This window comes from Zophobas morio, unplaced genomic scaffold (genome assembly GCF_036711695.1).
Source record: "Zophobas morio isolate AGI-343-1 ecotype UQ-CSIRO unplaced genomic scaffold, CSIRO_AGI_Zmor_V1 ptg000024l, whole genome shotgun sequence".
Taxonomy (NCBI): Eukaryota; Metazoa; Arthropoda; class Insecta; order Coleoptera; family Tenebrionidae; genus Zophobas; species Zophobas morio.
The window spans coordinates 9,592,132-9,617,883 of NW_026972129.1; the positions used below are offsets into that span (position 1 = coordinate 9,592,132).

At 32.0% G+C, this 25,752-nt stretch overlaps 4 protein-coding genes across 4 annotated transcripts; all 4 read right to left on the bottom strand.

The window, feature by feature from the left end:
• Nucleotides 1-1,565: 1,565 nt before the first annotated feature.
• On the bottom strand, nucleotides 1,566-2,062 carry LOC135135160 (lysozyme-like). Its single transcript, XM_064064157.1, has one exon. The coding sequence runs from the start codon at nucleotides 2,030-2,032 to the stop codon at nucleotides 1,604-1,606; it is 429 nt and encodes a 142-aa protein (XP_063920227.1). The 5' UTR covers nucleotides 2,033-2,062; the 3' UTR covers nucleotides 1,566-1,603.
• Nucleotides 2,063-2,388: 326 nt separating this feature from the next.
• On the bottom strand, nucleotides 2,389-2,843 carry LOC135135586 (lysozyme C, milk isozyme-like). Its single transcript, XM_064064682.1, has 2 exons — nucleotides 2,455-2,843; nucleotides 2,389-2,413 (listed from the first exon to the last, which is right to left on the bottom strand). Exons 1-2 carry the CDS (start codon nucleotides 2,841-2,843, stop codon nucleotides 2,389-2,391), a joined length of 414 nt encoding a protein of 137 aa, XP_063920752.1.
• A 4,415-nt stretch (nucleotides 2,844-7,258) lies between these two features.
• Nucleotides 7,259-24,533, bottom strand: LOC135135156 (sensory neuron membrane protein 2-like). The gene is made up of 9 exons (XM_064064153.1): nucleotides 24,408-24,533; nucleotides 23,528-23,685; nucleotides 21,976-22,117; nucleotides 16,918-17,184; nucleotides 16,063-16,274; nucleotides 15,431-15,627; nucleotides 8,870-8,988; nucleotides 8,285-8,410; nucleotides 7,259-8,047 (listed from the first exon to the last, which is right to left on the bottom strand). The coding sequence occupies exons 1-9, from the start codon at nucleotides 24,531-24,533 to the stop codon at nucleotides 7,898-7,900; spliced, it is 1,497 nt and encodes a 498-aa protein (XP_063920223.1). The 3' UTR covers nucleotides 7,259-7,897.
• Nucleotides 8,932-10,303, bottom strand: LOC135135157 (uncharacterized). The gene has a single exon (XM_064064154.1). It carries the CDS (start codon nucleotides 10,106-10,108, stop codon nucleotides 9,080-9,082), a length of 1,029 nt encoding a protein of 342 aa, XP_063920224.1. The 5' UTR covers nucleotides 10,109-10,303; the 3' UTR covers nucleotides 8,932-9,079.
• Nucleotides 24,534-25,752: the final 1,219 nt, after the last annotated feature.

Genomic DNA, 25,752 nt, shown 5'->3' on the forward strand with positions numbered 1-25,752 from the left:
CATCAGTGTCTATGAATTCTACAGTCGTTGTTTTTTCTGTTGTTGTTTTTTATCGATATTATTATGTTCAGTGGATTAACTGGTGGAAGTAACTTCTGGTTTGGACTTCCAAATAATCAGACGTATTAGTACAAAATAACAATTTTTTTAATTAGATAACTTTTAGAATATAAAAAATTGATTTTCTATTTCTGAATGTCTGTCTTTTTTTGGCGATTTTTACATGTATTTTTACCTTATGTATGTACGTTATGTTTTTATTCAAAATATTATAATTTAACATAGACACTTACTACACAACCGATTCCGTGCTAGAAGGTTAGAATACCTGGGTTGTGGCAACACAATTTTTCTGGCAAAGAAATTTCTCGAAAATCAGAGTTAATTTATCTATGTATTCAAAGAAAGAAGACGTTTGTCCTATTACTATAAGTTTATGACTCTTATTAATGGGTAGGTTTAACTAAAGTACATGATGGGACTTTTTTAGTTTATAAACATTCAGCTAACGAATGTATTGAGCTTTTTAAAAAATATTTACAATATAGCAAAAGGTTTTCTTTATTCCACTTTTCTTAACCGACTTTGACCCTAGCGATCATATCTTAGACAACTTCCGAAGTCATTTTTTTAGCTGCACTTTAATTTCTGAGTAATTTTGTCCAGCAATGACACTGCGAACCATTCAATATGTGTAAACCAAAATTCTCAGTTGAGAGGGCTTTGGGGATGTTCGGAGTGTTTAAATCTTTGAATACAAATTTCATATCTTGTTCCACCGTCAGGTCCAGATTGTCACAGTATAACGGGAGCTTGCCAAATGTATCTAAAGTTACCGTCAGAATCGTGTTCATTAAACCGATGAACACGTGGGCACTGGCGCTGAGAGACTTTACCATCGATAAACGAACCTGAAAAATCTCTGATAACGATCTTCGAAATTCCTTTTCCGAAATTATATTTCAAACAAGGACTGAGTTGATCTTGATAGGAACACTAGTTTCGTAGTAATAAATCCTTAATAGAAAATATTGTTACGTTGGAAGGGTATTTAAAATCGTCGTGGGTAAAACTCAAGAATTTATTTCTCCAAATTTACATGACTAATTATACAGCGACCATGTACAAAATAATTCCGGCACTACTTGACTGAACTATGTCTTGACTGAACAGACTGAATAATCCGTCCCCGAAGGTGGCCTCTATTTAAACCCATACTTTCCTCTGGATGGTACGTAAACGTCGCTTCCAGGTTTTTCTGGACCCCGCAATAAAGACCACCGACGACTCGCTCCAGGCTTTTCTTTATGCGAACGCTGCCCGGCCGCAGTCACCGATGATGAGTCACCCATCATCGCCGTACATACTAGAATGCCCTCGAGAAAACCCATTGGCGTTGTATGGGGGCGGCGTAAGGGTTTAGTAAACTGACACCTGGCTCAAAAATAGGTATAAGGTTCAGAAAGACAGTTAAAATAAACTAAAAATGCAGAAATCTGCAATATGGAGCAAGAAGAAAAGTTGTTACTAGTCGGTCTTAATGGGTTACAAAAATCAGGAAATCATTTTAGGGAGTTTTTTCTATAGAAAATTTATTTAAACTTTAACAGCCATCCAGCCATCCAGAGTTATCTCCGTTACAGTATGCTGCGTATGTAGTCCAAGCATCGAAACCATTTCCAGTCATACCCACGAATTCATTAAAGATCACCCTAACGCAGACAGCATCGTCGCTAATGTCATCGTCGTGGAAATCAGCGCATCTTTTGTTGCATCCACCTCCGGGACTGTCACCAGTAGAGCACCAGTAAATTTGGCTTATTTGGAAAATTCCATGGTCACCAGTCACGGTATTAGTGGCATCAGTGTTGAAAGCAGATTCGTAGTTGGCAATACATACCCAGGTCGAAATTTCACCCTCAGGGAAACCAAAGCCCCTTATGGTGTTGGCAAATTCACATTTACCGAAAATTTTCGCCTCGCTGAGAGACAAAAAAGCGACTAATAGAACAGAAGCTAGGAGAAGTTTCATTTTGATCAAGGTAGCCAAATACTACTAATTTGCTGAATTACATTCAGCAGCTTTTATACTGTCGAGAAACTATTAAGTGCCTTTTGTTTATCTATTTTAAACAATATAAAGATGAAGTGTTTACGACAAGCAAATCAAAATCCTTGCCTTTGATAATATTACGAAAATAGGCAACACTTATGAATGTAGAACATCTTCATATTCTTATCAGAGCTTATTTTTGACTATGACAAAGTACCTTGCTATTGTTATCTACGTAAAAATATTAATTTTGTATACAAAAGGAGAAGTATTTATTTGATGCACTAAGCAAGAATAAAACGTACATAATATCAATGCAATAAATAGACTTATTCTTAAATTACATTACTTAAAAACACCCTGCAATAAATTGATTAACGTTAGATTGACAATATTTATACGTTGTCCATGCGTGGAAACCATTTCCAAACAGTCTTTGATGTTCAGCGAAAACCTTCTTAATACAGGCCACATCATCTCGTATATCATCATCCCTGTATCTTGAACACACACTGTTACAACCCTTTCCAGGCGAGTTGCTATTTGAACACCAGTAGATTTGACTAATCTGAAATATTCCGTGGTCCCCAGACTGAGTGTTAATAGCACCAGTATTGAAGTGCGATTCGTAGTTTGCTATGCACACCCAGGTCGCCAGCTGATGAGCAGGAATGTGGTAGTTATATTTCAAAGCTCTTGCAAGTTCACATCTTTCGAAAATTTTTGCTTCTAGTTTGCTGCCACACAGCAAAACTACCACCAGCACGAACAATGTTGTAATCTGATTCATGTCTAAAACTTAATTGTGTAAATTCGAAAAGAAATAGGCTTTTTATATGCGTTTCATTTGGTTTTTTTTTTGTAGTGGTTTCCATGTGCAGAAGTGTCAAGCTAAATAAAAGAGATAGTGGTCGGAGTTCCCGCCATTATCTGATAATACAAACATACGTGTTTTTTTTATGCGCGGTTATTGCTCTTTTCGAGGAACCACGATTTGTCCTTTCTACATTATTTTTTCCTCGTGGTGGTATTTTCCAGTCATAAAATATTTATTTGTTACAGTAATATCTAAGTTGAAAATATTGTACGGTAATAAATGCAGTTTATGCATATACTTATATATTTTATTTATGGCTACAAATTGTTATTTAAATTGTGTGTTTATGCAAAGATAATAAAATTATTTTTAGTACTGAAGACAAAGTTACACTTATCATAATTACGAAGTCGTGTTTTTCTTAGAATTTGGAAACAAGGAAGCTAATGAAAATTTTCCAAGAACGAAATGACGATATTTTGCCTTTACTATTTGAACATTAAGATATTATATTAAGTATTCACACCTATGTTTGAAGAAATGTTAGAAATCTTAGTCACATTTTTGTTGCTTATTTGATACATTTAATAGTTAATTCACGTTAAATAACATGCTACAGTTGATGTTAAACTTAATGAGAATTAGGGGTAGTGAAAATTTCAACAAATACACATTGTTTGTATTTAACGACACTTCCACGGTATAGTTTCGATAAACATTTGAAACACTTCTCTATAACGGAACAAAATTAATGCAAATAATTGATGTATAAGCAACAGTTTTTTTTAATGTTTGATTTTATTGAAGTATTTAATTTACCAAGCAATTTTACTTCCTGCTAGGGTAGTATAGTAATCGAGCTCATCGAGCCACTTGCCAATTTTATATTTTGTGTAATGACCCCTAGAGTAAGAAAAAAAGTGGTCCCCCGTTTTTGTCTGTCTGTCGTCTGTTTGTCTATGTCAATTTTTGTTAGATAGATAAATCTTTAAAACTACCGTTGTTGTCAAATTTTATATGCATAGGTATATAGGACTATCATACAGATTGTACAATGTTAACCAAAATTTAGCTAATCATCCCCACCGTCAATGGGATGGCGTCATCTCCAAAATTTACAATAGTAAATTTGTTTTTAATTTTAAAATATAAATGCAGATTTTTGGGGAAAAAATTAAAATTATGTAACATTTTGTAATTTAACTTTCAAACTGTAAAACTGAATGCATTGAAATCTTGCACACGTTGTAAGGTTATCGTAATCATGCTAAATCGTTAATTAAAATTTATTCGTTTATTCGCTTCCAAAAAATGGATGACGTCATCTCAAAATTTTGACGAATAAATCCTTCCTGAAATATGCAAAAGATTATGACTAGACTTGCGGTTTATCAGTGCACTCATCGTTTTAAAAATTAAAGATTAATTATACAAGTGACCCAAAAAAAAAAAATTAATTGTACTGATTAAATAAAAAACGACTCACTAATTTTCCCGAAAATTTGGGATTACAGTACTGTTATTATTACACTACATCTAGTCAAATTGATACATGTGCAAAATGTTGATAACGTCAACACAAAATTTTGTAAAAGAAATATTCATTTGAAACATGCGGGTAGCACGCTTCTTTTATTTACTTTAACGTTACATACAAATCTTTATTTTAACTTATAGAGGTTCCTTTAAAAATATAAAATGGATATGTTTTGTTGTACTTCAGACGCGAAGGAATTTCTGTCGAAATAACCTTCCACAAATTTTTGAAGTGAAAAAGTTTACTGAGTAAATAAGTTACATCATTCGGGTTTTTTGCCTCGGCATCGTTCTTTTAACCAAGAGTTGGAAATTATGTTTACGTTGCATTACTGTGTCACAATTTCCTGAGAAATCACGAAAAAACGTCAAGAGAAATAACATTTTAAAAATAATTCTTATTTAGATCGAGGATAACCCAATTTCGTTTCGGTACTAAATTTATGTGTCTAATTTATTTACACAGAGAATTACAAAGATGTTTTCGGTACGGCCTTATACTTACAGACAATTGAAGTTTTTTACTTCTGCAACTTTACATTTTGCTAAAGTTAAGTGTTTCCTTTTAGTATTGAACCGAAATTGTTTTTTTCTTCGCATCTCATGTCTTTACAGTCTTTTTAATTTTGTCTAAAATCAGAATAGTTTTAAATTCATAGCTGAGAATTTATTATTTTGCGCCCCCCTAAGGGGTCACGCTCCTCAAGTTGAGAACGTTGTTTTAAGATATAGATATAAAGTTCACTCTGCTAATAATATTTGGAATTTGTGTTTTTAAGTTTTTATCTACATGTCACCGCTTGAATTGTATATATTTAACGATTAAACGAAACAACAATAATTACTGAAGTTCACACCACATCCAACCAGTTAATTAATTAATTAATAAAAAAATATATCACTTTAATTTCCCGAAGTCATCAGTCCTTCGTCGATGCAAAAAAAAATGTGATAACACCGGGGAACAGTGAACCTGAGGCAACCAAGTATTTAAGTCTGCTGAATATGAAAAAAATATTAAATTTGCTCAACTGGTTCTAGTTTTTAAGACATGTAAGTGCAACTTGCTTATACGAACAAAAGTCTATAATAAATGTACGAACACTGTTATTTTAAAACTAAACTGCAATGTTAGACATGCATTGTTATTAATTAATTAATTTTAAAAACTGAGAAACACGGTTTTTGTAGGATTTTTCAGCAATACATATGTATTTCTGATCATAATAATCTCTTTGTAAAGTCCAAGAGTAATCCTATTGCTTTTTCACCGGTCTTGGTGGAAACGTTCTCCCTATTCTTCGCTGTATTCGCTGATATCGTCAGGAAATATGTCCAAATGCCTATGCAAGAATAGTAAATTCTGTAATATAATTAATCGGAACAGTTAAATATTTCCGGATGTTGATAGAAATTCCAACCGAGGCGGTAAACGAGGTCAAGGAACTACGAGAAGTCCGGAAATTTTTACTTATCTATAAATTTACGATTTTTTCTAAATAAAAAATAATCACCTACTTTTAATTTTATTTGAAATTAAGAACTGTCTGGGAAAAAAATCCGACCTAATACCGCAAACTTTTTCCTGTAGGGTTGATGATGGATTACCAACCAATACCTGGAAAGAACTAGGGCCTTTCAAATATTTTGACTTCACATCATACTACTATCTACTTATAACAAAAGCATTAACTAAAAGTACAATCAAACTAATGCCGCATACAATTTTTCTTTGTTCTCTTGTGTAATAGATTACTCTTTTTACTTAGCAGTATTACAATACAAAGACGAAAACATTTTTTTGTTTCAGTTGATTTAAGTACTTACCGGAGAAAGCTAGTTTTCTTTTTATTAGGTATGTCAATTTCAGTAATGCGAATTTTTTTTTCTTATATTTTTTTTAATCTTGTATTGAAATATATAGACTGCGCTAAAAAATGTTGGGATATTTTAATTAATTCAAATTAAACTGCTCAAAAATTTTGAAAATCAGAAAAAAATATCTTTCAACAATATACCTAACTTTGGAAGCGTAGTTTAAGATCGCAACGTGTAGATATTTCAGGTGGACTTTGGGTCTTGGGAGGCTTCCGAACCCGAACCACTGTTAATCCGATTCCTTTGTAATACATAGTTTTTGCTTTAATTATATTAATATTTTATATTTTGTTCTCGTTCTCTAATTATTTTGCTTGTTTTCGGAAACTTCGCGATTCGTGTGAATTTGATACTTCGACATATTATCTTACACAGGATGTTCAAAAAATGGGACACCAACTCTATGACACATTGCTCAGGACCATTTATAGAGCAGAGAAAAAATAATTTAAAAAAAAATTTTTGTTTAAACGTAGCAGATAGCCCTTCAAAGTTTATGTAGCTATTATACAAATATATTTTTTGAAATTTCACTATATTTTAATATTCAAAATATCTATCTAATCATGTTTTTATCCATAGATTTCTTCATTTCATAGCTTTACAAAAAAAAAATTTTAGGACGAATCTGATCACTGGCTAAATTTTCAGGTTTTTTGATCGATCTGTCTAAATCGACATTTTGTTTTTCTAAATAAATGTCAAATTGACGTAAAGAATTTTTATGATTTTCCTCGAACTTCGGCCATTTTTTGAACATCCTATATTTCAATTGATCATCCAGTGGCAGCTGCTTTTCTTGGGTTTCTTATTTCCCATTGTTAATAGCAAGTTCAGAACACTGTTCTTACAAGATAGGAAATAGGACAATTATGTCGATGATATTAGAAACATAGCCATGTTTATATGCAATAAATGGAAAAATTAATAAAAGTATACTTTAAAATTTTATTTTACCATACACATATGCACACTTACAATTAGAATGTTATTTATTACATTATTTCATTTAACAACTTGAAAAATATATTAAATAAATTATCTATACATAAGATCTTAATTAATTATGAATAAGGACTTTTGGATATAATGTTTCTTAGTTAACATGTACGGTGGTTCATAACTCTGTAATAACCTGAACAACTATTAAAAGGTGCTTTCTTTGACAAAACAAACATACTTTGTTATATCTTCATATTACATATAGTAAACTTTGAAAAAAGATAATGGTTGAGAACTCAGATACAAGTGTACCAAACACAAGAGGTAGTGAAAGCAAGTAAAGATCTATTTACAAATTAGTTCTACTACCATACAAAATTTAAGTAACATTAAATTAAGCATGTACCAAGCAAGTATATGTTCCTTGTGAAGTGTACAAACTCCTGTACTAGGTATGAACTCATCCATTAGATTAGATGATATAAAACGTATTATGAATACAATTGACTTCATTTGAGGTGCATATAAATAAATCACTTGAACATACAAAATACATTATAGTTAATACATAAACATCTGTTTGTCATTTCATAGATAATAACCTATATTACAATTACACATTAATAAATCTTGTACACACAGAAACTTCATTTCCTAAACATTGACCTAATTTAATTTTTGTAAATCATCAAAGCTGTTGGAGCTACAAGAGCAACGCCTCCAAGTCCGATTATTCCCCACTTAATCATATCCAAAATTTTTAAATTTTTCAACAGAGTATCTTTTATTATAGCAATATAACGGTCATCAAGAATCATTGACTGTAAAAAAATATATCTAGTATTAACAACCTATTAACGATACTACCAATATTTTTATCATTAACTGAAATCGTTTGAGAAACAGTTTTAAATCATTTTATATATTTGATAAATGGCGATTAAAACCATACTATATTTCAGTTAACAATTATTATAAAAAGTCATTCATGACATATAAAGACGTTGTTTACCGTTTAAAATGTAAAGAAATGAATTTTGGCACTTATTAATTCTTACCTCCTCTATCCAAAAGATTGGTACCACAGAGTTGGTGACATTTTCAATGCTAATAATATCTGGTACTGCCCTAATGAACATATTGAATTGGACTCTTTTTGCAAGTTTTAAGGGAGCTCCAGAGATCTAAAAAAAAAAATACATGTACATGAGTGCAAAAAAATGCTTTATAGGACAGGTATATTGTCTTTATTTTCTTTCTCTTAATTCTTCTACGAAAGTAATTAAGGTAAAATTAAAATATATTTTTATCCTAGGAAAAAAACGTTAAAATAAAGTTATCGAAATAAAAAAAATTATAAATACTTTATAACTACAACCGTATAGTTCACATGACAACATATTTAAAAATATTAGTTTGATAAGTTCGAAAGTTATTATCTATAGAGGGTAATGTTTACTTCAATGATAGTAATATCGTATAAAAGTTTAGTTTACAAGTATTTGTACTTTTGTTTGGTAAACCAGTTTAGTCTAAATTTTTAACAGATAACCTGCCATGAAATTGTAGTAAAAATTCTGCCTACAGTTTACTAAGTATTTTCACTATTTCAGGACAATTAAACACAAACGAATTTGACTTACCGGTTCAAGTATGACGAATGTTTCATGCAGTTCTGGATTAGGATCCAAGCCCTCCACAGTATCCATGTATTCCTTAGCACCATACAGTAAATGAGGGAATGATAACAAAACTGGAGCACCTTAAAATTAATACTTAAAACTAATTCACAATTAAAATTATTTGGCAGTTCTTAGTAATACGTAAAAATTAATTATAATGTGTCTAAAAAACTAATTTTTAACCATTCGGAAACCATTTGCTGTCCATAAAAATGAATATTGGGCAGTTTCTTTTCCCACTATATTTTGCTCTCGTTTGCGATCCGAATGAATATTTTCGTAAATAAATGACAACGGTTTAAGTGTAGTTGAACCTCGAAAACCATTTAATTTAGTAGTAAATGAATATGGCTTAGCAGTGGAACGTAATCGAGTCGAATCACTGAATTTTACAGGAGGCCGTAAAGTCGATAATCTATTATTATTTTTCAGAAACAAATCTTCTTTAAAAGTAGAAAACGGTTTTTGTTTGTAGTTTCTCAACACTTTTGCTTCTTTCGTTGGTTTAAGGGTTACAAAAGGCTTAGCTGTTGGCCTGATTGTCGTCACTGATGAATATTTCGAATATGTAGACAGTTTAGAAGCTTCTTGGTATTGTGCAGATACCGTTTTCGGTCGTCCAGTAGAAGATACAACAGCTTTGAAAGGTTCTTTTTGTATTTTCGTCTTTTTGGGAGGTGTTGGCAAAGGTGGAAATTCATAAACATCGTCTTCGTCTTCAGGTTCCGCTGTAGTAGAGGTAGTCGTCTGACTACCATAGATTTCATTATCAAAGCATCCTTCAACATATTTTGAAACATCATGTTTACAATACAACGAATAAACGACCCATGCATTAAATCCATTTCCAGATAGGATTGAATGCTCCCTAAATATTCTTCTGATGCAAGCAATGTCGTCGGTTATGTCGTCGTCCTCAAACGCTGAACACGGTGCATTGCAAGCATGACCGTTACCAGGAGGTGAACACCAATATAGATCGCTGATTTGAAACAAACCATGGTCTCCACTACCTTGATTAACAGCTGATGTGTTAAAGGTTGATTCATGTTTTGCGATGCATACCCAAGTAGCTAGTTGGTCGTCGGGGAATTTATGAACATTTTTTAATTCGAGTGCTAATTCACACCGATCGTACACTTTGCAATAAGCAATGAAGCTGCTAAAGGCCAACGCGAAAAGTATTAAAAGTAATGCCATTATTAACTGAGAACTGTTGAAGGTAAACGTGCGTTTTATAGTGAAATCTTGCAGTGACCCAGACCTGTTCCTCTTAAAGATTACTGACACTGATTATCAAGTCGAAAAGAAGACTCATTTACATTACGGAAACGCTCCGAAGTTATCGATTGAAAAAATTAATTATAGGTAATTAAGTAAGCGGAGAATTCAATTAGATGTTCTCAGTTGCCAGTAGAAGGTGTGATCTTTTCTATGCAAATTCATAAGTTATGTGATTATTAATAATTTACTATTTATGATAAATTGTATTTAAGTTAACGCTCGTAAAAGAATATTTATTTATTTTTTGCGGCATTGCTTTCAGTTTATTAGTGATTGTATTACGAAATCATGCGGCTGAGTACGAACAATTGTAGTGATTACTCGCAGTTAAGTAAACAAAGTTGTTGAAACCAATTTAATTTTTAATAATCTCATCTAAAATAACTTTTCAAAGTTAAGATCAAACTGGATTAAGTGACCAAAGCTGTAAAACAATTCAATTTTCAATCATACAATTAAAACTGAAAAACAGTGGATAACCTTCACTTTTGACACGAACAATTTTATTATGTGTTAGATTCGCAAATAAATGTATAAATTCATGTGATATTTCCTTCCTTAATGGAACATAAAAACTTATGAATTTTACATGACTATTAATACTGATAAAATTATATTAAAATAATGCGTTATCTTATTTTATTGACTCTATTGTTTGTTTTATTCTATTGTTCAAGGATAGGTACAAAACATAAACTACAGTTTATGTTGTATTGTTTGGTTACACTCTCTTCATAATACGTAAAAACACGTATTTGATAGTATTTACATTACATGCAAGTAGTATTGACTTATTACTATTTGTATTTATCTGGATGATTTTATTCAGATATAATTTATATGCATTATTGTTCGAGTACATGTACAAGTAATTTAAGTGGTTATGATAAATGAGCAAAACAATTATTTATATATTTATCAGGAATTTATCCACTCAAAGTAAACCATTGTTGTGTTTTATGGTGGAAGTATAATGGACTCACGAATAAAAAGTAGGTAATACAAATTTATTACATCATTATTTTTTAAATTATTAAAAACTTGCATTCGTAATTGGTACCAATTTACTTAAAATTTAAGAAATTATCGAAACATTTAAACTTTATTGGTTGTTTATGATTGTGATTAATTAGTTCATTTTTCAAATTATTGGAAAATATTCCTCCTCCATTGGAATGTAGCGAGTTGCAGTATTATTACTGCATACTACTATATATAGAAAATAATGAGTTTGTTTGGAATACTTGGTAGACAACTAAAGTAGGGAATGGGGTTAAATGTCTGGTTATATTGGTCAACTAAAGCATCTTTTTTATGGTTATTTTACTGCTTCCTATAGCCGCAACAAGAGTCAGTCAAAGCAAACAACCATGTACAGAATGAGGTATTTTTTATCGGATTACAATTTACTTGTAATCAACATTTTGAAGAATTTAGTAACCGTTGTAAGACTATTTCTTCGATAACAAATAATATGAATACAAATTAAGAAAGTATTGTTTTTCAAATGCAAGCCGAATTTTGTATAGAAACTGTAACACACTGAAATTTAAAAAACTAAAGAGAGAGGGAAGAGAGAGAGCAGTAGGTTAGCCAGTCTTACAATGACTTACATCTAGGGTTATTAGGCCAAACAATATCAACACAGTTGCCTGAAAGCACCGAAAAGTCCAGTGTTTAATACTTGCTATAAAGCACTGCAAGCATATTTGTAACTTAGAGAGACTGAACAATAAAAAAAATTGCAAACCCAAATTTTATAGTTATCTTAGAAAATGGATTTGCTTGATTGTACTTCAGGAGCGAAGAAAATTCTGTTGAAATAACAATAATTTTGATTTTTTTGAGTCGCATCATGAGAAACTAATTTTTTTATATAAAAGACATAATTTTAATTCGCAACAATAATTTTTATACTAAATATTTAGAAATGTTTTTTCAAAACAGCATTACACAATTGAAGGGCACTTCTTTTCATAATGCCACAATTAAAAATTTATTTATGAGGAAAATAATACTAATAAAGAAACTTTTTTTTTCACACAGCTTGATATCTGCCACATGAACAGATACTTAACCACATGGATTCTTGTTTAAACTTGATCACAACAAATGTATAATAATAATAATTAACAACATATTTTATTTTAAATTCAAATCTTTTAAAGTAGGCTGTTCGTTATTATTACTTAAATTGGTGGACAATGTTCTTCATAAGCAAATATTTTTACCTACCTACTTCTACTTCATATTCGCATATCTAAATCTAACTCAAGACCATTGCGCTTGCGTTTAGTAGTTGTCATTTGGAGTGATTTTGAGGGATCGTAATTTAAAAAACAGTTTTTATCACCGTTTCCATCTTCAGAAAACGTTTATTCTTCGTTACTATTACACTTTACATTGTTTTAAATAAACTTTTAAATTTGCAGCATTTCTAATTTTATCAGAAAACATTTTCTGAAGATGGAAAAGCGGTATCCGAAACATCAAATAATCCCTTTCTTTAATTAGCGACTATATCACGGCTAGAAAAAAATATATGAAAACTATAATTTAGATTAGCAATAAACAACCACCAAACATAATCAGATAAAGTAGGTAGTTAAAAAAATTCCTCAAAATAAAAGTTAATTTGACATATATGGATGTTAAATAAATGGTTTCCATAGCGTATAGATAGGTAAGGCAGAATTTATAGATTCGTGAGCTCGGTCGTAGGGCAAATTTAATCGGGTATTTTATTAATTAATTTTATTTCAAAGTAGTCATACATATAGATGATGTTTTGCCGTCTCGTTCATACAAAATATTGTATGATTTACTATTCGCGAATAAATAATGCAGTCGCGTTGATCATATTTAGTTATTATGCATCAGTTTCAAAAGGTTTAATAACTAATAGTTAAATATAAAGTGTCTATATACATTCTATCTACTTTAGTATACCAAAAACGTACTTTAGAGATACCATTTACACAGAATTTATACATTCATGTTCATACTGAGGAATGCAAAAGTCGTTATCCTGTACATATTACAGTCGACTGTCTACGCATATGCAAATAAATGTTTGCTAAGCAAAGAAGTTTTGAAATAATAATTAACACCTGCAAGGCTCTATTAAACATGCAAACCTAAGCTGTTACATTCAAGTTTTTTTGGTCTTCATTTGCAAGTTATTTGTTGATAATAATTTATTTTTGGGATGAGACAAACATTTAAGATATTTTTATTAAATAAAACATCCCACAAAAATACTCACCAACGGCAACGTTAAATATATAGTGTGGATAGTATAATGAAGCAAAATCATTAAATTAATAAAAAAGAAATAAATAATAACTAACTGTTTAAACAAAAGTAGTTTTTATTGAAAAATAATTAAATTAATTATGATTACTGTCATATTAAGAATTTTGACTATGGCTTGCTCTGGTCATCTATGCCTTTGTTATATGTGGTAATGCTAATGGGAATACCCCTTATTTCCCAGTACGAGTTTAGGTATTTGTTATTGTGATTCGACCATTGTTTTTTAATCAGTCGCCGTTCCAAATAAGCACACACCTTATTATTGTGGCTGGAGTGGGTGGCTATAACATTGCACCACCGCGAAGAACATCGAAAAACACGGGCAGATTATAGACAAATAAACATGGGGAAAAAGTAAAACAAGAATTTTCGTATTCTTTTTGGTTTGAAAATCTCCAAAAAACACGAAATTAATCATTCATTAAAATGGATTGAAAACTAGAACTTTAATTTATTCACACAAAAGTAATAAAGGTGATTAAATAATATTCATTTTGTGTGATACAGTTTGATGTGTGCGTTTATTTAATTATGGATAGGGTTGACAATTTCCTGGGTAATAAAATAAGAAAAAATATTAAAATATTACAATGAAAGAAGACGAAGATTTTGCTTACTTTAAATATGAAATTTACCAGTACTTGATGATAAATCCTGTTTAATCAAATATTCAAAGAGATTTTCATTAGCTCTTAAATCTAATTGACCTTATTTATGACTATGCTTGAATAACATAGATTTTAATAGTTTGCATTCGACGACCGGTACTATTCTACACCAGCTAACATCTTACTTAGCCTCACTTAAAAACAGAGAAGATTCGAAAAATCAAATGGAATTATCCCAGGGACAAAGAAAACGTTTAAATGAAAACGTTTTTTTAAGAGCAGATATTCCGGGGATTATAAACAGTATTCTATTATGTTTAGAGGCTGATATATATGTTAAGTCGTTATTTGATTAATTACATTTTATCAGGAACTATAATCAAGTCAAGAAAAATGTCTACCAAGTGCACATAAAAATATGTACATTCCATTCAAAAAATAGAAACTGATATTAATCGTTCCCGGAAATCTAGGATAATTATAGTTATTGTGTTATATTCTATTTTATCATAAAATTTAACCATCAATTACATCATTAAAATTTAAAACATGTGAATAACTAATCAAATGATGACATCAAAGTGCACACATGTAAAAATTCTACACATTATTTCTTGGTTCTTGACAAAATCGATACACTAATTAGACGATGTTATTATCTTCCAAATGGGTTTCTCCAACACTGTTGTTAAAATAAAACAGAAAAACAGCTGCTAATGCTACCAAGGGGTCGACGAGGTTCATGTGGAGCATTTATTAAGATAACACAAGTGTCCAATAAATATTTGTTTTTTTTGTATCGATATTTTTTTTAACTTTGATATCATGAGTAGAATTAAACAAGCTCTTAAAAAGAGGGATCATTCGATTCTCCATGCCATTTAAATTTTTTTATCTATGTCATAATTTTGACATTTCAAGATTAAAACGTGTACTGTGATGACAATCAGCATCATTTGAGAATTCATCCATAAATTTTAAATTTCAATGCTGTACCTGAAGAGGTTCCAAAGTTACAAGGGGGGACCCCACATATTGAAATCATTTCATTTACAGTGCCACAAAGTCACATTGTGCTGGTAGCAGCTCCAGAGATAAATATAAAAAATCAATTGAATTACCGGTTGTATACATAATGTAAAGCGTTACGACTCAGTATCTATAAAAGGCAAGTGGACCTCAGATCGTAATATGGTACATGTTAAAAATGAAAATAAATTGACAATATTTTTTGTAGACTTTAACATTAAAATTTTGTCCTTATGTGCAAAATGCTACTCTACGTATGTGCTCATACATATTTCTAACAACTTACCTACACAAGTTGTCAAATCTAATAGTCCATCTTTTAAACATCCAAAATCACCATGCAATGTTCTGCTTCTATTCACACAAAAACAATAATTTTCTTGATTTTCTTGTGGTGCATTAAATGAATCATTAGTTACAACATATTTGTAACCTTGTATTTCTTTTACAGTCTCAATTTTCTGATACGCCATTTTTAAACGTCTAAAATTGATTCAAATAAACTTTTAGAGTAAAATATTTGAAACATAAAAATTATATGTATTTTTCGCAGTTCAATTCGTGCAATGTCACTGATAATAAGTATATGTATGTAAATTTATACCTATATTAATTCTCACAGAAATATATTACTACTAATTCTTATATCTATACAACAAACTTAATTTTATAAACATCAATCACGTTTAAAAAAAATAAAATTTTCCAATGAATGCTAGATGAATCATTTGTAGACACTCTGTATAAAATTTTAATCCCATACGAACAAAAACATTAATTATTATTCACGGCATAACTTTTCTCTGGTTCTAATAATTTAAATCTGGTGACATTTTCTTAAATTTATAAATTCCTTGACAATGAACTTTAAAACGAGTCGAGGTAAAGTTCTTCGGAATAATAAATCAATAAAATAACCTGCAAATATCCTCTGAAAACACGTCAAATGTCATCTCAGGTGTTAAATACGGACGAAATGTTGTGGTACTTTTAATTTCATTACAAGCAGAACTTTCATTAACCCATACAGAAACACGCGTTCTGTTGTCAAATCGAACTAAATTGGATGTTTCTTCCTGATTCTTTAAACCACTTTTAATAGTAAGCCGCCCAAGATGTGAATTATTTTTCTGGAAATAGTGTTAATCTGTGACATAATGCAGATATTGTTGTTTGGTTTCCATCAACGAAGAAATAATTTGAAAATATTAAATACAGCCTGTTATTGAAAGGTACGTACAAAATAAAATCGGCAATTGGTCTCGAAGTCTGGGTGCTAAAAGTTAAAAAAAGTTCAGGTAAAAGTGTTCTCCTTTTAGAGATAAAAATTATTCAAAATTATGACCAAATTCATTGTACGCCTCTGATAAAAAGATCATCTTTCGTTTCTATAGCAACATTTAGTCTTCACAAAAGTTTTATTGTTACAGTTGCTAGGATTTACTAAAATAAATTAATTTTACCTAATTATCCTTCAGTAGCGTCTAAAAAGGTTGGATAAGGGTTAATTTTCCCCTTATAATTTTGATAACATAAAATAAGTTTTTCCGACTTCTTAGACTTCGCGAAGAACTGTCCATTTTGTTGTACGTACCGTACCTTTCAATAACACCCTGTATATTTTAATGTAATGTAAGTGATTAAAATACTAATAAAATTTGCAGCTTTTTGTTTCAAATTCCTTTTGCAATAATAGTTTTTTAAAGGAGTTATAATTTTCAAATTATTTGATCGTCGGAAACTAAGCACCTTGTGTAACTTCGAATAACTCACGAAATTCAGATAAGAATAGTTTATAGCTTTACCAATAACAGTCATTCCTTTCGCTACTTTTGCTTTAGCTTTAAACTGTTGGCAAATCATTTTAGTTGCAAAATCATCTTCACCTCCGTTTTCGCAGAATATGCTTCCTTCAAACAGTAACTCTTTCACTGTTGCCTTTACAAAAAGACTGTTGTATTTATTAAAAACATCTGGAAGTGCGTCGTTAACTGTTTCTAAGGCTGAAGCTGACAATTCTTCGACAGCCAAAATGAGAGCCTAAAAATTAGTAAGTAAAATAAAAGTGTAAGAGCAGTTACAGCACCTAAATACTAATCGGCAATTCTAAATATATCAAATATTCCGTACTGTCATGTGACAGGTTGTCAGAAAGACAGTTCAGGAGCAAAACACAATAAAAGCACGTTGTACAAAATCCCAGACCGTGAGAATGAAATTCGTCATTTCCAAAAAATTTCGGGCAAATGACATTGACATGAAAGTCATATTCCCATTACTTTTCATTGATCTATGAGAACCTGATTTCCTCATCTTGTCCGAATTTTTTTGGAAACGAGTGTATCATCTAAATGGGGAATCGCATTCATTAAACCTCCGAACGTAAGATCATATTTCGCAAATTTGCAGATATCAAATATCACTAACCGCCAAGAACTCTCGTAAATTCGGTTGATTTACGAGCGCTAAAATTTCGTAACCCTTATGGAACTACTACGGTCTAAATCGCAAGTATTTCTGAGTCGTAAATCAAGCGCGAGATGGCAGACCCTGAAAATTCAGTCAAGTCTGAAGTGCTACTGGTCGCGCTGATAATATGAACTGCACAAATCTTCCAACTTGAATCGCTGCCCGAATTTCTGCTGGATTCTGAAGAAGGCTGGACTTGGAAAAATTCCATGTTGAGTCTGTATAAGTCCACCTTCAGTGATGCTTGATTCTATCTTCACTCTCGTGCTAAAACCCAATGTATTTTTGACTTCGGCCATATTAAGTATCTAATTCATGTATTTTTGTCAGTGGTCTCCAATGCGCTTCGTGTGAACAGATAGCGCCGGGTTTGAATGAATTTTTAGCCTTAACAGATGTTCTCGTTTTCGAGCGGTATTCTTGGTCTTGTGTCAGCTTTTAAGTCGTTGGAGGAGCTCTTCCGATAAATTACCGAACGTTTAATGAATATTAATCCAACGTTTCATTAATTTCCGAATTCGACGCTCAGAGTTCGGAATAGGGATATTTTAGGTGAACTTTGAGAGATGTTCGAACCAAATTCGTTTTTGATCTGATTTCTTTGGCATAGATTATACATTTGTTGTTTTGTTTTGAGTTTAAAATATTTTGATCATGTTCTCGTTCTCTGATTCTTTTTCTGTAGTTCTCGGAAACCTCGCACTTCATGCGAGCTTAATTTTGGAATTAGTTTTATTAGGTTTAGTAAATTATTTTCGTAAATTATAAGAGTGAGGTAGTAGAAAGCAATTGCATTGCGCTTGTATCACATTTATATATGTTTTAGTATGTAAGTTTACCCCTATGTTTTATTTTATTTTTTTGGCTGGTACATATATATTTAATCATTTTTCAATAATCATGATTGTAGTTTTATATTTCAATATAATCTTAATATATATAAATCTCGTGTCACAATGTTGGTCCTCAATGGACTCCTAAACCACTTAACCGATTATAATAAAATTCGCACACCATGTGCAGTTCGATCCAACTTGAGAAATAGGATAGTTTAAATCTCAAATTATAGTCGCAATTTTAATTTATTGCTAATTATTTGTCTGCTATTATTTGACAGTCACAATTATCTGTTAACTCCAAATGATTCTAACAGATGTCGATACCTTTCGACTGGGTTTCTAATATTTAAACGATTAAATTATTATTGTCAGTCAAATGCCACCGAAAAAATCTAACCTCAACAACGCGAGCAGCAAAGGGTCACGACGCAAACGTGTTGAAAGAGCTCAGCAATTACCAGAACAAATCGAAACAAGAAATGCAGCTGAAAGAATCAGGACTGCAGAAAGTCGTGCACAAGAATCTCAAGAACAGCGTGACGAACGTCGGCAACAGAATATTACGAGAACAAGAGCGGCACGAGAACGAAACATAGCTCCAGTACGAGTACTAGATCGACAAAGGCAACGGATCAGCCGCTCATTAACACGTGCATCATTCGTTCGGCTTGCCTTTGAATATGCACCAGATATTAACTACTCAGCGCATTCAAAAATTGCTATCGGTGGAATGGATAAAGTATGTCAATATTGTCAGGCATTGAAATTTCGGAATGAAGCAGCCGGCATGTGCTGCGCATCAGGAAAAGTTGTGCTGTCACCTCTACCCGCTCCCCCGGAGCCTTTATTATCCCTTCTTACTGGCAAATGGCAATTCAGATGATTCCAAATTATTTTTGCGTAAGATACGCAAATTTAATTCTTGCTTCCAAATGACGTCATTTGGGGCAACTAAAATTTGCGATCGTGCATCCGATGGACGTAATTTTGAAACTACATTCAAAATTCAAGGCCAGGTAAAATCGGATCACTGATGCCAATGCCTGATAACAATCCGAAATTTCTTCAAATTTATTTTATGGGCGATTGTGAAGAGCGCGTGACGACTCGGTGCCTGTATAAGCAGAGGAAAGAGCAATTGTGATATTATTGGAAAATTTTTTAGAAAATCACAATCAACTAATTCAATTGATCAAAAGAGTTTCGCCACGACTGCAAAATGACAATTATCAAATCGTCATAAAAGCCGACAAAGTACCATTAGGTGAACATGCTGGTAGATTCAACGCTCCAACTGTTGATGAGGTTGCTGTTATCATGGTTGGTGATCCAGTTGACAAAAGATCTATAAAAATTACACGGCGAGACAACACTGTCAGCTGTCAGTACGATTTCGGATCTACACCGTTCATATGACGCACTACAATATCCATTGATATTTTGGCAAGGACAAGATGAATATCACCTTAATATCAAACAGTATGATCCAAATACCGGTAAATTTGACAATTATCTATTTACTTAAGCCACAGCAACGCGTGGCCGGGTCAGCTAGTAATATAATATATAATGTTAGGAGTGTTTAATTATTACCTCTTCCCCAACATGTAGTTCAGCTTTCCATTTTCCAGAAAATGGGCCTACACCCAAATAAATAATTTTGTTAGTGTCCAAATGCTCGACCGCGGTCAATAAACATTTTTTGGACGACAAGCAGGAGTATTTTTTTTTATAGGATGCGAAGACTTTCTGGTCGATTATGTGCTATCCCCCATAGTATAGAGTCCTAAAAGAACCTTACACCTTTCATGAAATCCAGGATACAATTAATAATCGAAGCTCGAATATCATGTGACTCCAAAATTTGGAAGACCATGTGTTCTTTCCTGATGCCAGTAAGTGCCGGACAAGAACACAAAATGTGCTCTGGAGTCTAATTCTGCATGCTGCACATGTGGTTGTTTAGGGGACAGTGTCTGCTGAATATCCCCAATATAATTCTAAGATGTTTTCTACAGTCTCAGTAACCCTTCACTGCCTCTTTTATAAACAACCATGAGGTTTGAGGTGTCCCATTCTCGAAGATGGCAATCTTATGCACTCTTTTGGGCGCATTTAAGAACTGGTAAAGGCAGCTCCGCACCTACAAAGCTCCTCTTAGAGCTCTGCCTTGTTAAAGCATTGGCTCTTTCATTTTCCTTATGGCCCATGTGTCCAGGTATCCAGCTGAACACCACTTTTTTTGTGCTCCGCTAAATCCTGTATTCGATAATGACATTCCCAAACAAAATGCAGATTCGCCTTTCAGAGAAAGCCCTGTGCATACATTCTGTCACACATTCAAAGCAAAAATTTCTACATGAGAAGACACGACACTGGTGTGCTTACTCACTGATATCAAGTCTTTGAGATTTGCCTAGGTAGAGTACACGCCGGAACTTGGTCCCTTACTGGAGATCAGACCATCTGCACAGCTAGTGATCCAGCCTCCTTGGGTCATGACTTGAGTACGTTCCTTCCACTTTTCTGGTGGAGATATCGTGTGAGTGATTTGTTACTATAACGGGAATTTTGCAATCATTATGAAGACAGAGTTGATTTTTTGGCAATAGTCTCATGGTCAGTTTTCATTGTCGTGTTTTTCTACTAATCAGACGAAGAGGAGGAAAAGGAGACAACCTGACTAGTATTTTTTTCTATGGCAGCCGTTGTAGTGATTCTCATTGCACCTGTTGCCATTAGACAGGTCAGACGTTGTGTTGGGGCCAAACGAATTTTAACTTAGATTTTCACCTCTAGCTCCACCAGATAACGTCATCATAGGAGATTATCGGCATTACCACACTGATGTATAGCCAATGCACGACTCTAGGTGTTAAGCCTCAAGATTTTTTACGGAGTCATCTACTATCAGATTCCATAAAAGTGGGGATGCGCACTGATTGATCTTTAGGTAAGCATCGCACGAACCCACCTAACAAGTGTCACATCCTCACCACACTTGGTCAAAGATGAAGACGTGGACTCAAAAATTGCATTGACAAATGCCTCCGCTATATCCAAGAATGTTCCAAGTGAGTAAAATCCACCTTCCTGGCCCACCTCTATCGGCGTAACGATTTGATGCAGGGCTGCCTCAGTAGACCATCTAGTAAGCATGTTGGTTTGGGTTCAAATGCATATTACCTGAAAACTCCTCCCGAACTTGCCTGTCAATTAGTTTTTCTTTTACTTTTAGAGGAAACAACATTAGACTGATGGGTCTAAAGTTTAAACCATAAGTACTACGCTCAGATTGAGGGATAAAGATACATCTTACGTCACTCCAGCCACTAGGGATGTAGCCCAGAACGAGGTAAGCTCCGCAAAGATGAAGCAGAGGTTTAGTAAGGCATTCTAATTCATTTTGCAAGATTCTTGCAAAAATCTCATCCATGCCCACTCATTTAAATCGAGCAAAAGAGTTTATTGCCTCCCGAGAAGCGGTGTGAGTTGGTATTTCTTGCAGGAGTATATTACTTACGTTAAAAGGTGAATTTAAAATTGTAACATAATCTTCATCTGATAGTCTACCCGACGCTTCTTTATCAAATTCAAATTTCATACAATCATAATATGATATTTCGTCTGCATTCCACTCAATGTCATCTTTCCATCTATTCAATCTGAAAAATACAGTTAAACAAAATAGATTACTTATTTATTACTGATTCGTTCTACTTTTAAAAACTTTGTAATTTTGTAGCATCGACACGGAATAGAAAATCTATTTTTTATTCCTATTTACTAAATTGCCACAAGGGAATTGGGAAAAAGACACTTTTGCCGTGTCTCTATCAAGATTTTTTAATTAAAGCCAATGAAGATGATATCGAACAGTACCAAATGTGGCTAGAAAGCAGTAAACGGCGACTAAATTTAGATTTGCTTTATCAAAGACTGTTGAATCACCATGTGTTTTACTGGGATATTTTACCTAGTTGGTGAATGTTGCAAATACAGAAAACAGTTAGACACAAGGTGAAGATAACTAAGTTTCTGGATCTCCATCTTTAAAAAAAACTCAGCTCAAGAAATGAACGCTTTCTGTAAATAATGGTTTGTACTAGTAGTATACTAGTTTTAACATCCCAAGGAGTCAGTCAAAGATTGTTCTATTATTTGGCATCGGGGAAATTTACAGAGTTAGTAACGAAGAGTTAATATAGTAAAAAAAAATGTTTTACAATATATCGACTTAAAAGTGTAGCATGTACAGATAAGGTAAGAAAAGAAATGTGGGAAAGGAAACTGTATTATACTTCGAATTTCCCAGTTACAAAGAATACAGTGGACACTAGTTAAGAAGAATTTCAGCAATAGTGGACACCTATGGCACTGGAAATGGGACACTGCAACGGCAAGGATATTGTGGAATTCATGCAGAACAAAAAAAAATGTCCATAGGGTCCTTTTCCACACAAACGGTACAGCCAGCAGCAGCATAAGAGCAAACGAAACTTTACACAATTGTACTTTTATTTTCCACTTCAAGAAAATGTACTTACAAATTTATATCCGTATTTATTAAGCTGAAGAAGCTCCTAACATAATTATAGTTTTAATACTGAACTCAATAAGGTTCATAAAAAGAAGAAATTTTATCGACGATTTAGGTTTATTTATTCACGAACTTAATCAATATTTAATCCCATTATGCACTGATTTCGTCAAAGGTCAAACTGCAATCCAATCTTTTAACGTTGTGTTTGTTGATGTTTCAACTATTGTTATAGGTATATAATTAAAGGTAGATAGTCATGTTTTATAAGGAGAATAAGTAGTTTTACATGCTGCTTAAGAATGGTGTGGCAGAAAGAACACATACCGTGTTAACCAAATCACATAAGTCTTACATATTGTAAAACATTTGAAAATAAAAGATATTTTTGGAGTTAATGATGACTTTTTAAATGGAAACTAGGTATCTCAAGTTTCTTTTAGACACTTTGACAGTTTGTAGAATCATAATTCTGTACTTGCGTATATTTCAACTTTAGAAAATCAGTTTCTTCTTTAATGATTTTAATACTTACTTGTAAACGTAAGGTCCAACTTCTTTAACAATTGGTTTAGCACCTTGTAATATTTCATTTGAATTTTGTACATCAAAAAAATGAATTTTCACTTGAAATGGAAACGGAATTTTTGTAAAAAGTTTCCACTGCTGAGTATCTTCCTTCAGTACAGCATTCTACAATACGATATATATAGGTAAGATATAAAAATATGTCTCTAAACGTAACAGTAAGATTGTGCTTTGTGTTATTTTGACATTCAAATTTTTAAAAAAAATTGCAATATGGAATTTGCTGTAATTACGTATCACTGCGTTAAGAAAATAATAATTAAAAATAATACAAACTAATAACTTTGTATAAAAAAAGTAGTCCATTTACAGAGAAAGCACAAACTCGCGATGAATTTTTAGAATGACATACCTTGGATGATTTACTTTGTAGAACCTCTTGCTTTAATAATATTTTCTGTTGATATATATCAAAGTAACTTGGTAGCAATTTTAACGATCAGTGGAGATGAAACACATAACGTAATTTAGTTGTTAAAACAAGCAAAATATATTTTTCTTTTATTGTAATAAATACGTAATGTGCACGATCAACCAAGATACTGAACTTAAGAATACGAAGAAACACAAAATATTTCGGATATGCGAAATTGAAAAATAAAATAATGTGGTCCTAGATTTTTTTCATCAAAATTACATATATTTGTTGCCATACAGCATGTAATCAAAAACTAATGTTTTCGATTGATTTGCCTCTACGTTTGGACAGAAAAAAATGTGTAAATTTCTGTTTTACTTTGTTACCACGCTGTTAATAAATTAGCGATATATTTGTTGCTTTAAGTTTAAGATGATGTTTACAAAAAACTGTAGAAAAGAATACGTACCTCCCAAACTTTTTTGCTTACGATCATTGGGAAAATTCTGTAACCGAGAATTACCCCCGCTACCACTAGTGCAACTCCAAACAGAGCGCAATAAATTAATACTTTTGTGCTAACTATAATCTTCATAATGTTGGAATGTGTTTTCTCAAATTTTCAAGGCTGAATCGTCGCTTGTCCTTAACTTTACCTATATAAATCTACCTTAATCGTCACTATGCGTTATTCACTTGCCAGTTCCACTAGCACAATCATCAAAAATGTATTACCATAGTGTATATATCTGATTGACCGAATTAGAAACATCAGAAAATTATTGTCATTTTTCATGATTTTAATCATCAAATAACATTAACCTTGGTATATGGTTAAATATATGAGCACAGACCGTATTATTTTCGCAGTACATCTTGATAACAAATGAAGTTAATTTTTCATTAATTTCGTTGATGAACGGAGACAAATGTTATTTTCTTCATAAAACATTGGATTATAAGCTTCAAAAGTAACTCAAATGTGATAATAATTTGAACTTTTCGATAACATTTTTTGCTAAAGTGTAAAACTATGACTGGTATATACACGCATCATTAACTGTGATAAATTATTATTCTTTGTAAATCATAAATTCATAATATCAAAACTTTAATGAATTACCATAAGGACTAATATTTCTGTATGCCATTAAAAATGCTGAAAAATTTTAAATTCGTTTAACAGATCAAGGGTGTAAAGTTTAATAATGAAAACATTTGTACACCTCAAGGTGCAACCCAAAATAAAAAATTTATGGACAACATAAAATTGAAATTTAAGTTGCAACCATGACATATAGAAATATTCCCATATATGCATCTTTAGTGCATAAATAAACAAACAATACACATAGTTATCCGGCGATGATTTTTACATATTTTATTAGAGATATTTTATACAACTACTGGATTTATAAATGTTTGATATGCGGTCAACTGATCAGTGAAATTACTTTCGAATTAAATTAAAATATACAGAAAACTCTAAAGTAAAATTTATTTAGGAATGTGATACTAACTCTACAGTCTTCAACCACACTGAAGTGAGCAAGTAAATTTTTAATACATGTATATATTGTTGCTGTTATTAATACGAGTAGTGTTAGTACTGATAACTAATATCTGTAAAGATTTTCTGTTGACTCATCTCATAAGTCATAATACATAGTAACATTAAATATCTAAAAGACTAGAAGCAAAAAATTTAAATAAATTGAAAATGAAAATAAACAATAGCAACTGCAAAAATAGTACCAGCAGTCACTACATAATTATTTGATATTTATACTCACTGCTGTAAATTTTTATGAAAT